The sequence below is a fragment of the Epinephelus fuscoguttatus genome, linkage group LG22 (genome assembly GCF_011397635.1).
Source record: "Epinephelus fuscoguttatus linkage group LG22, E.fuscoguttatus.final_Chr_v1".
Lineage (NCBI taxonomy): Eukaryota > Metazoa > Chordata > Actinopteri > Perciformes > Serranidae > Epinephelus > Epinephelus fuscoguttatus.
This window is the reverse complement of record NC_064773.1, coordinates 36136568-36154082: the sequence shown is the minus strand read 5'-3', so window position 1 is coordinate 36154082 and position 17515 is coordinate 36136568. Positions and strand designations below refer to the sequence as shown.

Here is a 17515-nt window from a genome sequence, read left to right as displayed (position 1 = left end):
CTGACTCAAGCTTAAGTCACGTGACACGAGTCCACACCTCTGGTTACTGTTATTAGGGGCCGGGCAGCCTAAAGGCCCATTTATGCTCAACGTTAAATACGGATCCGGATACAGACGGAGCCTTCTGTCCGTGCTCTGCGTTCATTTCGTCCATATTTCTGCACGTTTCCATAAAACTTACAGATATGGGCCAAACGGAGCAGTACCACCGGAAACCATGGGGGCAGTGTTTCTGTCACTACCCGATAGGTAGCTCTAGTGAGACACGAAGAAGAAATAACAATTCAATTTCTCTCATCGGCAGTACTAGAGAAAAGAATTCTCCGTCCTCCAGTCGCGATGTATTTAACGGCATCACCGACCACTGCCTCCTACAACGCTGCCTCTGTTTTTGTCTTTTATGCAAGAGGTACATTATCAATATCTCCTCCACAGTCACCATGTTTGTTTTTGAATTTGTTGTTGTCATAAACTTGACTCTGGGCTGCCCCCTGGTGGATATCTTGGTTAACATCCATCCCAATGTAAAGGATGCATGGAAGTATGTGGGCAGTGATGGTAACATCGTTTGAAACGGACGTTTATATTTTCATACGTCAAGGGAGCGTAATGAGCCTTACGCTGCCAGGCTTCTTCTTCTTCTTCTTCTTCTTCTTCTTCTTCTTCTTCTTCTTCTTCTTCTTCTTCTTCTTCTTCTTCTTCTTCTTCTTCTTCTTCTTCTTCTTCTTCTTCTTCTTCTTCTTCTTCTTCTTCTTCTTCTTCTTCTTCTTCTTCTTCTTCTTCTTCTTCTTCTTCTTCTTCTTAACTTTGCAGGCCAATAGTCCTGATGGTGGCACTACAGCAAGCCTCTAAAGTTCAAAATTCTGAAAATTCACAACAAATCAACCATATGTGCTACAGATTTGCAACGTACACCAAAATGTAAGCCCAGTACTGAAGAAACTCTAGTGCATTTAAACCTATTGCAAATTATGAAGTCCATCACTTTTTTTTTTCAAAAACTGTAAAGCATTTTAAACCTATCTCCTCCCACAATTTTTGCTCAATTGACACCAAACTTGCTACAGAGCATCTTCAGACTGTCCTACACAAACGATCCACACAGATTTTTGATTTATCGAAAATTGAGCCTGCAGTGCATCAAAATGTTTGACTGTAAACAGTATTGTAAACATATACTTGCAAATTCTTGCTAAATACATTTTCAATGTTCATTAAAAAAATGGCAACATTTTGGAGTCATGGTAGATGATGTTTGGAAAATATCAGAATTTTATCTCAAAAACTGAATTTTTTTTTTTTTTACAGCATTTTGAATTTCGCTCTCATGCAAACAATTGGAGTCAATGCAAAAATGGTATTTTTAAACATCAGTTTTTCACTTATGGAGCCAATAAATCATTGTTAAAAACAAATTACCAACATCTCCATGCTGTCCAGACGCAATTTGTGTATTTTCAGATTTTTGTCTTAATAACTGAATTTTTGACAGCCGTTTGAAATCTGCCTTTACACACTAATAGCTGCTGTCTTGCACACAGGTGACTGGCTTAGTCAATTTGTGAAGCTACATGTGACATTTCTGTTTGCCAGTTAGCTCAGTGAGATAGAGGATGGTTCTTGGTGTTGAAGATTGTGAGTTCAAGCCTCAGCTCGTGCAACATTTCCATATGAGAAATCTACCCAAACTTTTCATAAAGGTCCAGTCCCATGCCAGATGTCCTCAACTGGAAACACAAGACAAGAGTCCTGATGGTGGTGCTACGGCAAGCCTCTAAATTTCAAAACTTTGAAAATTCATAACAAATCAACCATACGTGCTACAGCTTTGGAACTTTCACTTTGAAATTTGCTTTTCCATGGCATGAATGGCTACTGTCTGGCACCCTGATGCTTGACTTAGTCAATTTGTGAAGCCACACACGAACTGTCACTTGCCAATTAGCTCAGTGAGATAGAAGACAGACCTCAGTCTCAGAAGTTGTGAGTTCAAGCCTGAGCTAAGGCAGAAAGGACATTCTAATGTGAAAGTCCTATGTTCAGGCATCATGCTATGTGGATTAGAGACTACTAAGGTTAAAATAATTATGATCCAGGCAGTTTCGCCGAGAGACAAATACTCTTTATCAACACTTTTCCCTGTTATCTCTTGTCTCTCTTCCCTGTTTATTTGGCTTAGCTATCAGTCAATATGCAGAGTCTATCCAATAGCTACTTTTACATTTTAAAAAATGTTTTCATCTTTGTCACCATGGATAATGTTTAGCTTTAAGCTAGATCAGGCCAGTTTGTTCATAATTGCTAGCAGTTAATGTTATTCTTACTTTCTTGTTCTTGAGTTTTTTCTTTCCTTTGTATATTTTGAGCCTGATCACTTCAGCCACTCATCCACAATTTGAAGGGCATACCATAATTATATGATGTAACTTCTATGTTGTGATATGGTTTGTTTTAGTGTGTGTGTATTACATTTTTCACATGGGCTTTTACATATACCACACATTCAGTGTTTTATGATGAAATAAATTATGACTTCTTATCAGTATAATCAGCTAGAAGAAGTTTTAAACATATATATATACCACAGAGTTGTCTCTTGCTAATTAGCTCAGTGAGATAGAGCATAGTCTCTTATGCTTAGAATGCCACATTTTTTTCATCTTACTACACTCTGCTTGTTGCTCAGAATTGCCTAATTTTGCCTAAAATTGCCCGGCCCCAACCATTGCCTCTTTGTTTTGTTGCTACTATTTCCATATTTGTTGAAACAGGATGTAACGTTATTGTAACTGCCTCCAAAGATGGAGTGAGAGTCGCTGCTTAGCTGCCAGTGGCTGGGAAGCATAACATTAGAGAGACCGCAAGCATAACAGCATGTAGATCCAGTTGAAGAGAGAAACTTGGATTGGTGTGCAGACGTATATTTCTGTTTGATAGGGAAAACTGAAGAAGGAATAAGCCAAAACAGAGTTCTCAAACTAGTGAGTGTGACAAACTTTACGGCCCCACTGATGTATGTTGTCACCATAACAACTAACAACAACCCGCATTTTCTTTTGTACTAGTCAAATGACCAGTGCAAACAGTGCAATGCCCTTTCTCCTTAGGGGTCGAAGTAGCTTAGTCCATAGAGACTTCGCTTGGGAACCAGAGAGTTGTCGGTTCAAGTCCCCGTACGGAACAAATATGGAGCAAGGACTGGTACCTTAAGAGGTGTCAGTTCGCCTCCTGGGCACTGCTGAGGTGCCCTTGAGTGAGCCACTGAACCCCCTATCCAAGGCAGCCCCTCACTCTGTCATCTCTCCATTTAATGCAAGTATAGGTCCTGTTTGTGCATGTGTGTATATTTTGGGCCTGTGTGTATATGATAACAGAGTGAAAAAAAAAATATATTGTATTGTATTGATATTGTATATCTTCTTCTTCTACTCATTTTTTTCAATGGACAGCCCTAGTGAATTTGAGAAGTTTGGGTTATCTTGCTAAACGAAAATCTTTTCAAAACAAATGTCTTTTTGGTATTGATAAATGAGAAGCTATTGCACTTGCATTTAGGCCTGTCACGACATGCGAAAAGTCGGTTAATTGCACAGTAAATTAAAAGGGAGACGGTAACTTTCCGGCCGCGATTAATTGCCATATTCATGCATGTTTGTTTTTCTCGACTCTCTCCACCAAAGAGACTGGACAACAAGAGCGTTCACTGCCGTGCATCATCTGGCAGCCAGGTGAGTTGGTTCATTAGAGTAATGAAAGGAGGGAAAGCTATTGTCATTGAGTGTCTTTGTCTCTGTGGGGGAGGCAGGGCTATGGGCTACACACACAGACACAATGCGATCTTCGTGAGGGGGAGACGAGGCAGACAAAAAAAAAAAGAGAGAGAGTTGAGCATAAGAGAAAGACATGGAACTTGTTCCTAAACCAAATGCCGTGGCCCCTGTGTGGAGTATTTTGGATTTAAACCAAATGACAGAGGGGAGCCCAGTAATTTGGACGAGCCGGTATGCCGGGTTTGTTCTAAAACCATCTCAACAAAAAGAGCGAATGTGACCAAGCAACATTACAACAATAATAAAAACAGTCTTAAAAGCACAATATTACACAATATTATCACTTACCGCAAAATTTGTTATCGTGAAAGGCCTACTTTCATTGGTATAAACATTAACCACAAAAAAAACTCAGCCCATTTAAAACCTCTGCAATTAGAGCCATGCAGCCATTTCTTGTGGGACTGACCCAAAACAAAGTTTTATGGCAATAAGACGATGGATGTTTGCATTTATCTTGCCTTCAGTCACCTGATGCTTGAAAAGTATAGTACAACATGAACTGGGGTCAAACTGCAATCTGTATTGATGCAGACTCAATAAATGACATGAAGGAGGTCAGATGAAGTTCATCTGGATTGGCTGAATTTAAAGACACTGACAGTAGGAACATGGGACGACAAGTTAATAAACTCTTTTCTATTTATGTGTTTCTGTAGTGTCCTACGTAGCTTTCATTTACAATCTCTAGTTTGGTTGTAATCAAGCTAAGATACCAACTTACAAGCGGGTCAATTCAACATTTTCACACTGGCTTGATGAAAGAAAAGCATGGGTTAGATCGTGGCCGTAGTTTTCCTGCTTGGGCACTTTTGTGTTGTTAAGAGACACCTCAGAGCTACATGTTGCATTAGTTTACTTCTCCTGCCAGCTGATCAATCCATTCAGTTACAGATTGAGGCCTGCTGAATCTGAAATCCTGTCCCAGTTTACATCTCCAACCCCCAGGGCGGCCATCAGGAACTTACCTTGCTGTACCAGTTAAGGCAGGGCTGCACCACATCAGGATCTTCTATACCATGTAGCTCAATGTACCAGATGCTGAAATTAAAACTAGGACCCCAAGACATCAGAGGCACTGAGACGAAGAGCAAGAAAAGATGGAGAAAGAGGAAAACAGTGTGACAAGACAGACATGTTCACAATGCATCTTTTTCTAGGACTAACAGAAACCACAGACACCTGAAATTATCACAGACACATCACTTCTCACCTATTTTAACAAATCTGCAGGGAAACATCTGCTCGTCAATCTTGTGCTTTAAGGTGAAAGTTTCCTTGTTGTAGTCATTCTTAAGGCCACTGGAACAGACAGAAAACAAGAATAGGATGATGAGAAATTACATTATTAGGCTGAGATTATGGCTGCAGCTATCAATTCTTTTAGTAATCTAGTATTCTGTTGATTATTCTGGTGAATAATCGAGTAATCAAATAAGACATACTGCGTATTTTTATTTTTATTAAATTACTTTAGATTTATTTAAGGGCAATAGTAATTTATTTTTATATATATATATTTATATATATATATATATATATATATATATATATATATATATATATATATATATATACACACACACACACACACACACACACACACACACAAGAGAAAATAATAAAAGTGTCTGAAATGAGATAAATTAGCAACAAATTTGTTATTGCTCAGTTGAACATGGTGGAACCCTCTGCAAAAAGCTGTCCAAAGTATGACTGCAACTTAAGAGTATAATTTTTTTTTTTAAATTGATATTTATTACTTGGCCTTTATAAATATCATACTTTAAGTTCCCTAAGTTTGACCGCTAGTTCAGATTCATTCACTGTGGTCAAGGGGTGCCCTACACCTGCTGACCCTACTTACTGCACGCCAAATTAATGTACCTACTGCACTCGATCTGTGCATTTAGGCTCCATTTTCTACTCTGTGTGTGTGTGTGTGTGTGTGTGTCTGGGTGTGATTGAGGGGTGCATGTGTTTGTGAGTGGGTGAATGAGTGAGTAAGGGATGCATGTGTGTGTTAATGTGTGTGTGACTAACAACATGAATGAAGCTTACAAATTGACTACAGCATTTTACTTTCCATGTGTTGTTGCTATATTCCCTAGCAAAACTTGGGTAATACACGACACATCGCCAGGTAACATTAGCCACCGCATTGATTTCTCTGTTATTGATCAGCCATTATAAAGCCATAATGCGCTGTTGACATGCTTTATGAATCTCAGCTAGCAATCACCGATTAAGGTTAAATGCATTAAACATGGCGTTATGATGGCTTCCCTGCTGAGTTCTATAAGCACTTCTGGGCCATTATAGCATCACTCTTTAATCAAATGATAAATGACAAAAGAAATTCAAGACTTCCTGAAAATATGTACACAGCCACAGTCTCACTCTTCCTAAAACACAACAAAGATCCAACACTTCCATCAAGTTACCGTCCCATCTCCCTTATCAACGCAGACAAAAAAAATCATCGGCAAGGCACTAGCCCAAGGAATAGAAAAAGTCACTGCATCCATAATCCATCCAGATCAAACCGGTTTTATTAAGCCAGACACGCATCCAGCAACACCAGCAGATTATTTAACCTAATACAGTACTCATTACTACAACATCCAGGAACCATCATAGCCACCCTTGATGGAGAAAAAGCTTTTGATAGGGTAAACTGGAAATTTCTGTTTGCCACGTTGAGGAGATTTGGCTTTAGGGAATCATTCATTAATTGGATCAAGATTCTCTACACCCCACCTTCAGCCACTGTCATCACCAATGGACTAACATCACAATACTTCACACTGCACAGGGGGACTAGGCAGGGATGCCCACTCTCTCCCTCCCTATTCACCATTTTCATTGAGCCATTAGCAGCCATCACCCGTCAGAGTGCCTGAATAAAAGGAATCCAAACACACACCACACATCATATATCTTCATAAAGAACAAACTGTCAAACATTTGCAGGCTGGTAAGTGACTTTAGCCCATAAAACTGGCACGGGGGGTGGCCCACCCAGCCAGAACTCGACCACAGAAGAGGAGCTGGCGCTTGATTTGAATAAAGAGAGACTCAGTACTACTGCACATAGAACACAATAAAAAATATTTTACTGTCTGGCTCTGGATTTCCTTGCAGTGTCTGGGGACACACTTCTACTTTTGGAGCCACCAGAAGATGATCCGGCTAGCACTGTACATTTTATTGAAATCACAGGCTTGGCATGTCCTGTTAAAAAATCTTAATACAAGTTCTCTTGGTACATGTATGGCAAGGGGAAGGCATATCTGCAGCTGTAGAATGCACATCTGCAGATGAGGAGATGGTGTCACTGGACTCCAGAAGGCTTGAGGTATCATGTCAATTTTGTGGAAATATCCTGCTTATTTAGTCCATAATGGATATGAAGTGAGTGATGTGGTGCTAAAAGAAAATGTTATGTGTGTAACAGGACCCAGGCACTGCACAGCCTCAGAAGCAGCCTGGTAACATTGTAAGTACTGGCTAAAGTAAATCATTAAAGTAAATCAATACATTATGCATAGATCCTGCTGTGCTAATTGACATTTCTTTTACAGAATTCACAAACTACCAGAGCTCTATATGGAAAACATCTTGAGAGACAGATAGAGCTGGCAGAAATAAAAATTCAAGTGGAGAAAAGAAAGCTGCAAGAAATGGAGCTTGATCTGGAAATTAAAAGAAGAACCCTTGTGAAACTGGACCTAGAAATCCAGAAATTAGAAAGTTAAGTGAGTATTTCAGTGCACACTGTAACCATATCTGTAATACAGTGTATTAATCTTTGTTATTTGTTACTTTTGCTTTCCATTTCAGGTTCCAAGCAGACAAAAGAGGACTGGGAAATAAAACAATTGAACTAGAAAACATTGTGGTGTCCTCCCTTTTTCATGAATGTGTGGTATACCATTGATTTGGCAAAGTGAAATTTAAAAGATAACCACACACTGTGTGCTACCAATGCCAGATAAAATGCACATATACAGCAAAAAGTAACATCCAAGATCCTTTATTAAAGAGAGGCTAAATTTGTGGATTTAACCTAAGTGGAAAAATGTGCAATATATTGCTCCCTGACCAGTCTGCCATTAATGTTGTCTGGGAAGATAGGAGCATTTTCCCAGTCAACATCGACAGCCATTCAGGGAGTCCTCTCCTTTCTTAAGCCTGCAATGTTACGCAGCGCTGTGCATGCAGCAGTGATATCACATGCCATGTCCTGGGAAACCCTCAGGTGGTGCAGGCACTGAAACCGAGATTTCAGAAGGCCAAAGGTCAACTTGATTCGAGCCCTTGTTTTGCCATATGCATGGTTGTAGGCCTGCTGGTGGGGTTTGGGGGTCCACAAGGGGAGTCAAGAGGAATGACTCACAGGCATACCCTTTGTCTCCCTGCAGCATCCAGTGGAATTCCGGTGTAACACAGACCATCTGTGGTACAGTGAGGGCATGGCTTCATGCTGTCTGGTGCTTTATTTTTGGACCCAGCAGCCTACATAAGTATTTCAATCCATCACCAGAAAAACTATACCTCTCAATGAGACAGTCATCTCCAAAGGCCAATGGGTCTGACCTGTGTCGGAAACCAGCCGCTGGCGATTTGATCAGCTGAGTTGCAGATGACACCATCAGTCAGCTCGAGTCAAGCTCAGGCCAGCCAATTCACACCAACACGACTTTTCTCAGGAACATTCTAAAACACATCTTTGGTCTAAACTGGGCTTTACGCTAACAGAAAAAAGGATTCAGTGTTTCCCCTACCATTATATTAGGGGGGTGCCCTACACACACGTGTGTGTGTTTGGGTCAGTGTCCGTTTTCCCCCCCAGCACTTTGAAACAAAAAACTCTTGGACCGTCTGACTGTCTCACCTGGACAAAAGCTCTGTCATGTTTTCTTCACTCATCCCACCAAACACTTTAAACTTCTTCAGGTTGCAGACATGAGTCTTCTCATACTTCCCAAAGGTGATGCTCTGAACAATGGCCGGCCTTTCCAATTTTAAGATTAAAAACTGTAGAAAAAGAGACAGACAAAGAGAGAGAAGACATGAGATGGAGCAAAGGTAAAGAGCAGAGTTATGATGCTGTTAACGTATGAAGGATAGCAGGAAGTTGTCTGTGCTTATGGCAGGCCAGCCACTATGAAAAGATCTGCTCATTATCTCAATGACTGCAGCAGGGTCAATCTGTTGCGTCAGGTAAGTGGCATTCCACACAATCCAAGAGCTGCATCCACATGTCACTGGTGCTCTAACAAGCGCCGACATCTAATGACAAATTACCAGTGGCCATTAGACTGGAATAGTGATTCAATGTGCCACTGGAAAGCAGGCAATGTTTTCACATGCACTCATTAAAGACACAGATATTCTATCAGTCTATGCCTTGAGCCTTTATACTGATGTCACTCATGAGTTTGCTCACATGAATTTCACTGTCAAACTTTACAATCAATAGAAAGTGAAAGCCATTCTCCTGCATTCCAGCTCTCCTGTCAGACATTGATCTGGGCCTTTCATCCTAGTTTGTCATGAGTCAACATGTGACAGTACACCCCGATCCTCCCGTCAAGCTCCTGTTCTGGCTCACATGTTGAACACATCATTTACAGATTACTTGTCTGTAATTTGGCACACACTTTGGTTTAATTAATTGATGGATGGATGGATGAGGAACAAACTATTCTTGCCATTTGATTTTTGTGTTGCATTGTTTTGATTTGAAAAACATGAATCAACACTAGGTGTTTCCCTATGAACAGTGAGCTAAGAGGCGTGTTCACAGGCTATGACTGTATTTACTTTGTGCAAACATGTTTTTCTGTAGAGATCAATTACAACTAGTTCCTTCCTCCATGTCCCGCCTCAGCGCTTTTCCACTGTGGACACTGATGTAGTAGTCCTCTCTCTGAGTAAACTTTATAGTGTCAGGGCTCCAGACTAACTTTTTAGTACAAGCACTGTAGCCCCTAACTGTAAATTTTAGGAGCACAAACACAAAATTTAGGGTGAACACCTTAAATTGTCCTGCAATGCAATTATTCACATTTTTGGCCATTTTAACTGTATCATAAAACTATATGTAGTCTACTGTATATTAACATTGGACTTTTATTGTTAGATTATTGAAGAATTTGGCATCACAGAGACTTGTGGTCAGTGGGATATGAGGATTCTTCAGATAACATCTGTACAGATGTGAGGCCCTGCCTACATCTGACTGATCTTTAATGAAAGCTGTTGTCTTGTATTTTTTCTAATGAAAATATAAACCTCATAGTCTGACACATTTTATTTAGCCTATGTGGTTAAGAGGACAGGTCTGCTCTGCAGCAGCAAACTGATATGGTGCTGATTTACATGAGAATTCATGTAAAATGGAGATCACCTGTAAAGCACTTCAATAAATATCTGGACTTCAACGCACTTGCAGACTTTGCAGGCACGTTCCCAGGAAGTACTTAGGGCTGTCCAAAGCTACAATTCATCCAGTCCACAACGGGCATCAAGCAGAGAGTCCGCTTGGGGTGCAGACTTCAGCAGACATCCCTAATTTAATAACCTATATTTCATTGCAATATGGACATGACATTGTGGGTTTTTACTGCCAAAACAAACCCCAGAAAACTTATGAATGTGTATAAAAATAGGGCTGTAGTCTCCTGGTCGACTAATCAATTATTTGGTCGCTATGCTCTTGTCCGACCAAATTCTCATTGGTCGAATAATCGCTGTGTTACTTTCATAAGGAGAAAAGTGCTACATCAACAGCTTTCCAAGATTAATCCATTATTTCCTGCAGCGGAAGGACAGGCTAAGTTACCTGTGAAAATGGGGGTGTTTTCAAAACACCCCCGTTGTTGACAGAAAGTTGAACTTGCCCATCCTGACGCTCAGCGTTGCTGTGACGCAGACCTCCTGTCTGTTTCTGTAAGCTGAAACCATTTCCCGCAGTGGGAACGAAGCTTGTATTTACTTGTATTTCACAGATAAGAAACAATAAATTGTGAAGACAGTAAAGCCTCCACTAAAATAGCATTTTAAATCGTGTGTGTGATTTATCCTTCAGGGATTTTTACTTTGGGATTTATCCTGGCTTCATAGGAGCAGAGGAAATCTCCGCTCGTCACTAGGCTAATGTATACCACGTAAAATGCCATAGGCTGGCGCTAATAACGTTAGCATGTTGTATTTGCTTTGAAATCGTGTTTAGTATAAGACAGTTGTTTTGTCGGTGAATATTGTGAGTTGTAATGGAGCCAAATTATATACCGTTACCTTTGTTAAATGTTGCTGTTGTCCCTGGCTTTATATGGGAAGAGGAAAAGATCGCTAGATGCTAGGCTAATTTATACAGTGTAAAATGCCATAGACTTGTGCTAATAACGTTGGTGGGGGAAATGTGTCCAGATAAAGACAAGTGTTTGTCTGTCGGTTCTGCGATTTATAGTGAAGCCAATTTGCGTACTTGTGTTTGAAATTGTCTCTATAGAGCTCGTACGTGCCGCCCCTTCTGGTAGACCCCTATCGGACATCTAGGCTCGGAAAATATCAATGGGAGTCAATGAAGAGAAAATTATTATTTTCTGGTCCCAGTCATTAAATGCCTTGAATTACACAAATGTTTCGTGTGGGTCTAAATAATATTTTTTCATGTTAAGAGTTTGACAGTTTATTGTATGATTCTTCAGTTAAAGGCTGTGGAAACAACGTAATGAGAAAGACTACATGTCACCTATGTGACGTCACGTCATCACACTTTCCCTCCACTTCTCAACTCACAGTGCTGCTGCGTCTTCTGCCACGATCTACGGAGCCATCAGATCAAGATGCCGGTGTGTTTCGTAGCTGAAATTCTCCACATGTCCAGACTTGTAGTGGTTTTTGCCACGCTTAAGGCTTTTGTCCTCTCCTTGGAAGAAGGAGATGAAGTGAAGCTCTCACACAAAACCTAACAGTATCAAACTTCTTCCCGCTAAATTGTAGCCTTCTTTGCACGACAAAATATATTAAAAATTCACAAACAACATATGTAAAATTCATTCAACGGGACCAGAAAATAATTTTCATCTAGCCATTGAAATACATTATGAGAAATCGATTTTTAAGGTCCCATGTACCGGAAACAGAAACACGCAACTTATGAGCTCTATAAAGCTATATTTAATGTGTGTTTTGAATCAACTACGTAAATAAAGTTTGATTTGAACTAAACTTTACAGGACTTAACACAGTCCTCCACTGCCGAGTAGCGTTTTGGAGGTGTAACTGCAGAGTGACACAGACACACCATCGCAGAAGTAAAATAACGTGCAGATTTTTTTTCCCCACGACTAATCGATTAGTTGAAGATTATGTGCAATTTTAGTTGACCAAGATTTTCTTTGGTTGACTATAGCCCTAGTAAAAAAAGCTATTGATCGTCAGGTCTATTAAAATACATATAAGTGTAGACTGTAGAGGGAATGAAAATGCATTTTATTATTGGAGCCTATCAAGCTGTGCAGTGAAATAGACTGATAAAACTGTCCAAAAAACAACAACAGAAGGTCTTCCAGTGTAATACTCAATTCATAGAGTTATAGTCCTGTCCTTATTTACAAACATTTCTGTTTTTGAACACGTGTAGCCTGTTGTAGGTGTATTAATACATTTTTGTTCAGTCATAAAAAAGGCTATACATGAGATTCATATCTTGTTATCTGCAGGAACAGAAGAGTAGGCACTGTTCATCAACTTATATGACATATATATTAATATGACTTAGGGACTTAGTGATCGACTGAATTTGAGTTTTGAGTATGAATTACAATATATTATACTAAAAATGCTTCCTATACAATGATACTTTACCTGCCATAAATACAGAGTTAGTAAGCGGTTAACCATTGTTTTGAAATGCTTCATTTCCGCCTCTTTAAGACTTTAACGGACAAAATCATCAACTTTTTCACTGTGCAAAGAATAACAAAGCTTCAGACCTTCGTCCTGCTGACACACACACACACACACACACACACACACACACACACAAAGCCTCACCAGCAGTTAGACAATGACATAATTGACTCTAAGCCATGTTAATGACCAATTAAGTGATTAATATTTTTAAAAAAGAATACAAAATGTTTTGTGCCCCAAAATAAATGCTTCACTCAAAACTGCTGCTCTTATCTAATCTCACTTAAAATAACTTTCACCATGTCTGCAGTATGAGCTCTAGTCATAGTAGGAGCCCAGGACAACTACTCAGTAAAATCGGACACAATTCCTCAAAAGTCTGAAGTCAACTGGCCTGACTGAGTGGCTGAATGAAAGGTGGTACTATATCATACACCTACAATATAAGCAAACAAAAAAACAAACCACAAGTCTCCCTTTAGACCCCATCACACAGAAAATGTTTTAGCAGCTGGAGACAGCTTTTTGTATTAGTTTTTAATAAGAATGAATGCTTTTGCTCACTGCTTTTGCGTTGCTACACGCCTCGCGTTTCTGTGCTATCGACACCTTGCCTTTTTGCTGGAGTGGTCGGAAATCCTCGGCTTGAAAAAATTCAACTCAGAGCAGAAAATTGCCCCACATCATCTTGGCTTTTTATCCTATTGTCAAATCAGATGATTTGAGAGGCGGGCCTTCTGTGGTGGTCATGACAACAAGTTTACAGCTGGTAAACAATGGAGGAGAAACTGGTGGCAGCAGTTGCTGGATACCCAGAGCTATAAGACTTTACAAACCACAGTTACCACCATTTCAATAGAAAACAGCAGGCATGGAAGCATAAGTGCAGTACTTGAAACAGTCATCATGGAGGCTAAGCTCCTGGACTAACTGGTGGTTCTCCCCATGATCCACCCTCTTCTTTAGGCTCTCATGTACCCACACAGATCTGTTTCCCTGTGCCCAACAAACTATTTGCTGACAGCCTCTCACCCTTAACTAGAGCTACAGCAAGTATCATCTGCCTGTCTATATTAGGAATTAGATATGAATTACTGTGAAATGAAATAAAATTAAATAAAATAAAATAAAGTAAAATAAATAAAAAGGTAATTTGATTACACTGGAAGGTTAGGGTAAGGAAGTAATAAAGTGGTTGCCTGGCAACAATAAAATGAGGCATCAAGAGTTTTTTTTACTAGTGGCATTCAATTTAAACTAAAACGGCAGTGTGGTGCACCTTGTGCTTTGCAACCTGCACAACGTTGTCTGCGTGATCGGAGCCTTAAAATCACAATTTGTTCTTATTGCACACTGTCAATATTCATGTCAAGCTCCATGTGGAACAGTGAAGTCAGGTGCAGAGACAGTTTGTGTGACACCAGCAGACCTACCTGTGGAGGGTAGTTGCTCTCAGAAGACCATCTTGAAGACTGATCATTAGGTTTGTCCACTAAGATATTCCTAAAAAACACCCACACAGAAAGACATGGGATTATTTATCTCTGTGGGACATCACAGCAGCTAAATACTGGACACACAGCAGACAACATCTCATCAAACGTTAGCATGCAGGAATCAAAACTCACTTTAGGGTAGAATAGCTATGGGTACTTGTGTGTATAAACCAGGTGTAACGATAAAGGAATCATGTATCAGTACTACGTATGTAGGCCAACTAGATTGTGCTAGCAGATGCAATGAGTCCATTTAAAGATTACAGTAATGTTAGTATAAGTTAGCAGACGTTGTTGTTAGCTGGCTGGCATTAACATCAGCTAGCAGCTAACCAGTATCTATACGAGTGCTGTACCAGCAACAGGCAAATGCTCTCTAACTATGCGTGACTTCACTCATTAACTGTAACATTTAGACTATTTATTTTTATATGTCATCCATGAAGCACGACCGCTCGAGTCATAACTGTGGTTCCAAGTAGCCAGTAAGCAAGCTGAGAAGGTACTGTTGCTGAAGCAGAGCTCGTTCATTAAATAACAGCAGCTAGTTATCCACTTTAGCTTCGGAATCCAGTTAGCTAACGTGGACGTTTGTTTTTGACTTACCGGGGTGCCGGACCGCATATTTCTGAATCAAATTCTAAAATTCAGTACTGTTTTTGCCTTGACAACTCAGTAGTCTTGCGACCCGCTTAATAGAGTTTGCTTAAGTAGTGACAATACGAAGTATTGCTACAAAAAAGCCCTTCTCGTGAACAGAAACGAATATTGACGTAAACAGAGCATCTCAAACGGAGAAGCAGTGTCTAAGAGTCAAACTCCTATCTGTTGAAATACCTTAATGACACAAATACATAATCCACGAAATTATTTAAAGGCCATCTCCCCGATTATACACTCCTTTACACGCTACTGCTTGCCATAACCGCTTCAATGGATCGTCAGTAGCATCACGATCGGGCGACAACGTACAAAACCAAACGCACCTACTGTTGCTAACAATGCTGTCGCTTGTTGGCTTGGATCGCAGGCTAGCTAGGCCAGTCGGGCCGGCAAGAACAAACATTGGTGCACTGAGGTGATGAAAGACCACTTGAGACCACAAAACCTAATGCATACGCCGGGCAAACAAACGTCTGCATTACTCACTCTGGTAAATATGTAGAGGAGTAAGAGCTCCATTTAAAAACGCTGAAAGTGAGGACTCTGCTCTCAGGAACGACAGCCATCTTGTTGAAGAAAATAACAACCAGCGGTGGGTTAGGCTAGCAAGAAGCGCGCAGTAACAACTCTTAAGGAGACAGTACACCCTTTTGTTTGTTTATATCGACCTTATTCCTAGCCCCCATGATACCTTGCGTGAATTCCGGGTGCAACTTCCGGCGTTGAACCGATACTGGATATTTCCAATGGCAACTTTTTGTTTACAGTGCTCTCTTATTTTTTCCAAAAGCAATTGGGAAATAAAACGTGGAACAGACCACCTCTTATAGCTCAAATGGGATTATGTGATCTTACCTCTGCAATTTCTGACAGCTGTCTTAAAGCATTGTTTTTTTCCCTTTTCAGTCAAGCATGCTAGTAATTAGCTTGACTTGCTCCGTTAAAAAAAATGTTAATTTTAACATGGCCCGAGCTAGCTTAAGGCTCCCTCTAAAGATGATTTCTGATTTCTGATACAAATACATTTGACAAACATTTAACATAATTCACTATTAACTGTACCATGTAAAGTAATAATGTAAAGTGAATAAATGTGATGTTTCCCAACTAATCCTTGCTCGTCTGCGTTAGTGACGCAGTTTACACATTTTTTTAACTTCTGATAACTGTTCTGAGCGAAACATGATGCTGAATTTAGCAACAGACTTCAGTAATAGTAATATAAAGTAGTAGCAAAAGAAATAACTTTTGGTATTCATTTATTACATGATATAAAGGAAGTATGGTAAATCAGTAACACATTCTCAGCCCTAATGACTAAATACATATTTCAGGGTATGGTGTGGAACAATTTTCTAATGTATGTACAGAATGAAGTCAGATGGGAGAGACAAGGATATCATGTACTGAGTACAGTGAGTACTGAGTGACGGACCCGTCAGTCTGTGTGTCATTCTCTTCTGCAAATTCTGATTGAATTTGATTTGAATACTTTTACGCTATGTCTCGTGAAACTCTTCCAGTTTTATTTCTCATATTAATGGTATCATTGGCAACAATCCCTTTTTGTTCTGGTTACATGTTCAACACACAGTTTCTGAAGACTAAAATAGACTGGTTGTTAGTCGTTACAGACACGGACAGTGCAACAGGTACCACAGCTTTGCAAAGACATTTTAGAATATGCCAGTTAACATTAGTTAAATATTTGTTAAAAAATAAATCAATATTTGCTAAACTGAAGGCAAATTATTTTTGAAAAGAACCAGTGTTGGCGGTTATCCACCAAGAGTAGCCAGTGGGACTAACCACAGATAGTCTATCAGACTACCTAGCTTACTGCTACTTCCACTATCTCACCGACAATATAACATTCATAAATTTACATTGGAATTACGTATGAAAAACTAAATAGTATTGTCTCTTTCCAGAAACAGTATCCAGATATTTAAGACATCCACAGGCCTCCCTATGAGATGACCAGATAAACCTGTTGGAGGTCCCTGGGTAAGAATGAGCTGCTGGGCCTCTAAAGAGCATAAAATACATTGAAAGAATAAAGGTCTTTAGATGTGATTTTGACACAGTACCACTTTTTAAGACAGAGTCTCAAGATGACATGGTAATGGAGCAGTGCCACTTCAAGGTCCTTATCATGTCAGTTGATATTAGCTTTAGTGGTGTACAAATTGCCAGTGGCCCTGGGCTTTTTGAGGGCCCCGCAGTAGTTGTATACCTGGCCTGGAAGGTAATCCAGGCTTGTGGACAGTTATTAGGGCCCGAGCACCGAAACGGTGCGAGGACCCTATTGTATTCCTTAGGATCATTATTATTAGGGCCCAAGCACCGAAACGGTGCAAAGACCCTATTGTATTCCTTAGGATTTTTTTTTTTTTTTTTTTTTTTTCCGCATCTTTGATTGCATTTTTGGGGTCTTTGCCATATTCAAAAACTCACCAAATTTGACATGCACATTCGTCTTGGCGAAAATTTAGGTGTACGCAAAATCTCAACAATGCCAGTCGCAAAATGGCGAAATGGCGCCCCCTAGAAAATTTCAATTGGCTCCCACCGGCAGCCCGTTTTACCAAATCCCCC

At 39.9% G+C, this 17515-nt stretch overlaps 1 protein-coding gene across 5 annotated transcripts in view; it reads right to left on the bottom strand.

Moving 5' to 3' along the window:
• Positions 1 to 15554, bottom strand: part of mkln1 (muskelin 1, intracellular mediator containing kelch motifs) — a 113378-nt gene extending 97824 nt beyond the window's left edge. For 2 of the 5 annotated variants that reach the window (XM_049567077.1, XM_049567078.1), the window contains exons 1-5: positions 15404 to 15553; positions 14192 to 14261; positions 8728 to 8870; positions 5044 to 5132; positions 4799 to 4908 (exon numbers count right to left, since the gene is read on the bottom strand). In XM_049567077.1, coding sequence (XP_049423034.1) covers positions 4799 to 4908; positions 5044 to 5132; positions 8728 to 8870; positions 14192 to 14261; positions 15404 to 15483 — 492 coding nt within the window. In that variant the 5' untranslated portion in view covers positions 15484 to 15553. Of the gene's footprint in view, positions 1 to 4798; positions 4909 to 5043; positions 5133 to 8727; positions 8871 to 11639; positions 11770 to 14191; positions 14262 to 15403 lie in introns of those variants that run through there. The other 3 variants (XR_007448434.1, XM_049567080.1, XM_049567079.1) reach the window with 3 other exon arrangements.
• Positions 15555 to 17515: the final 1961 nt, after the last annotated feature.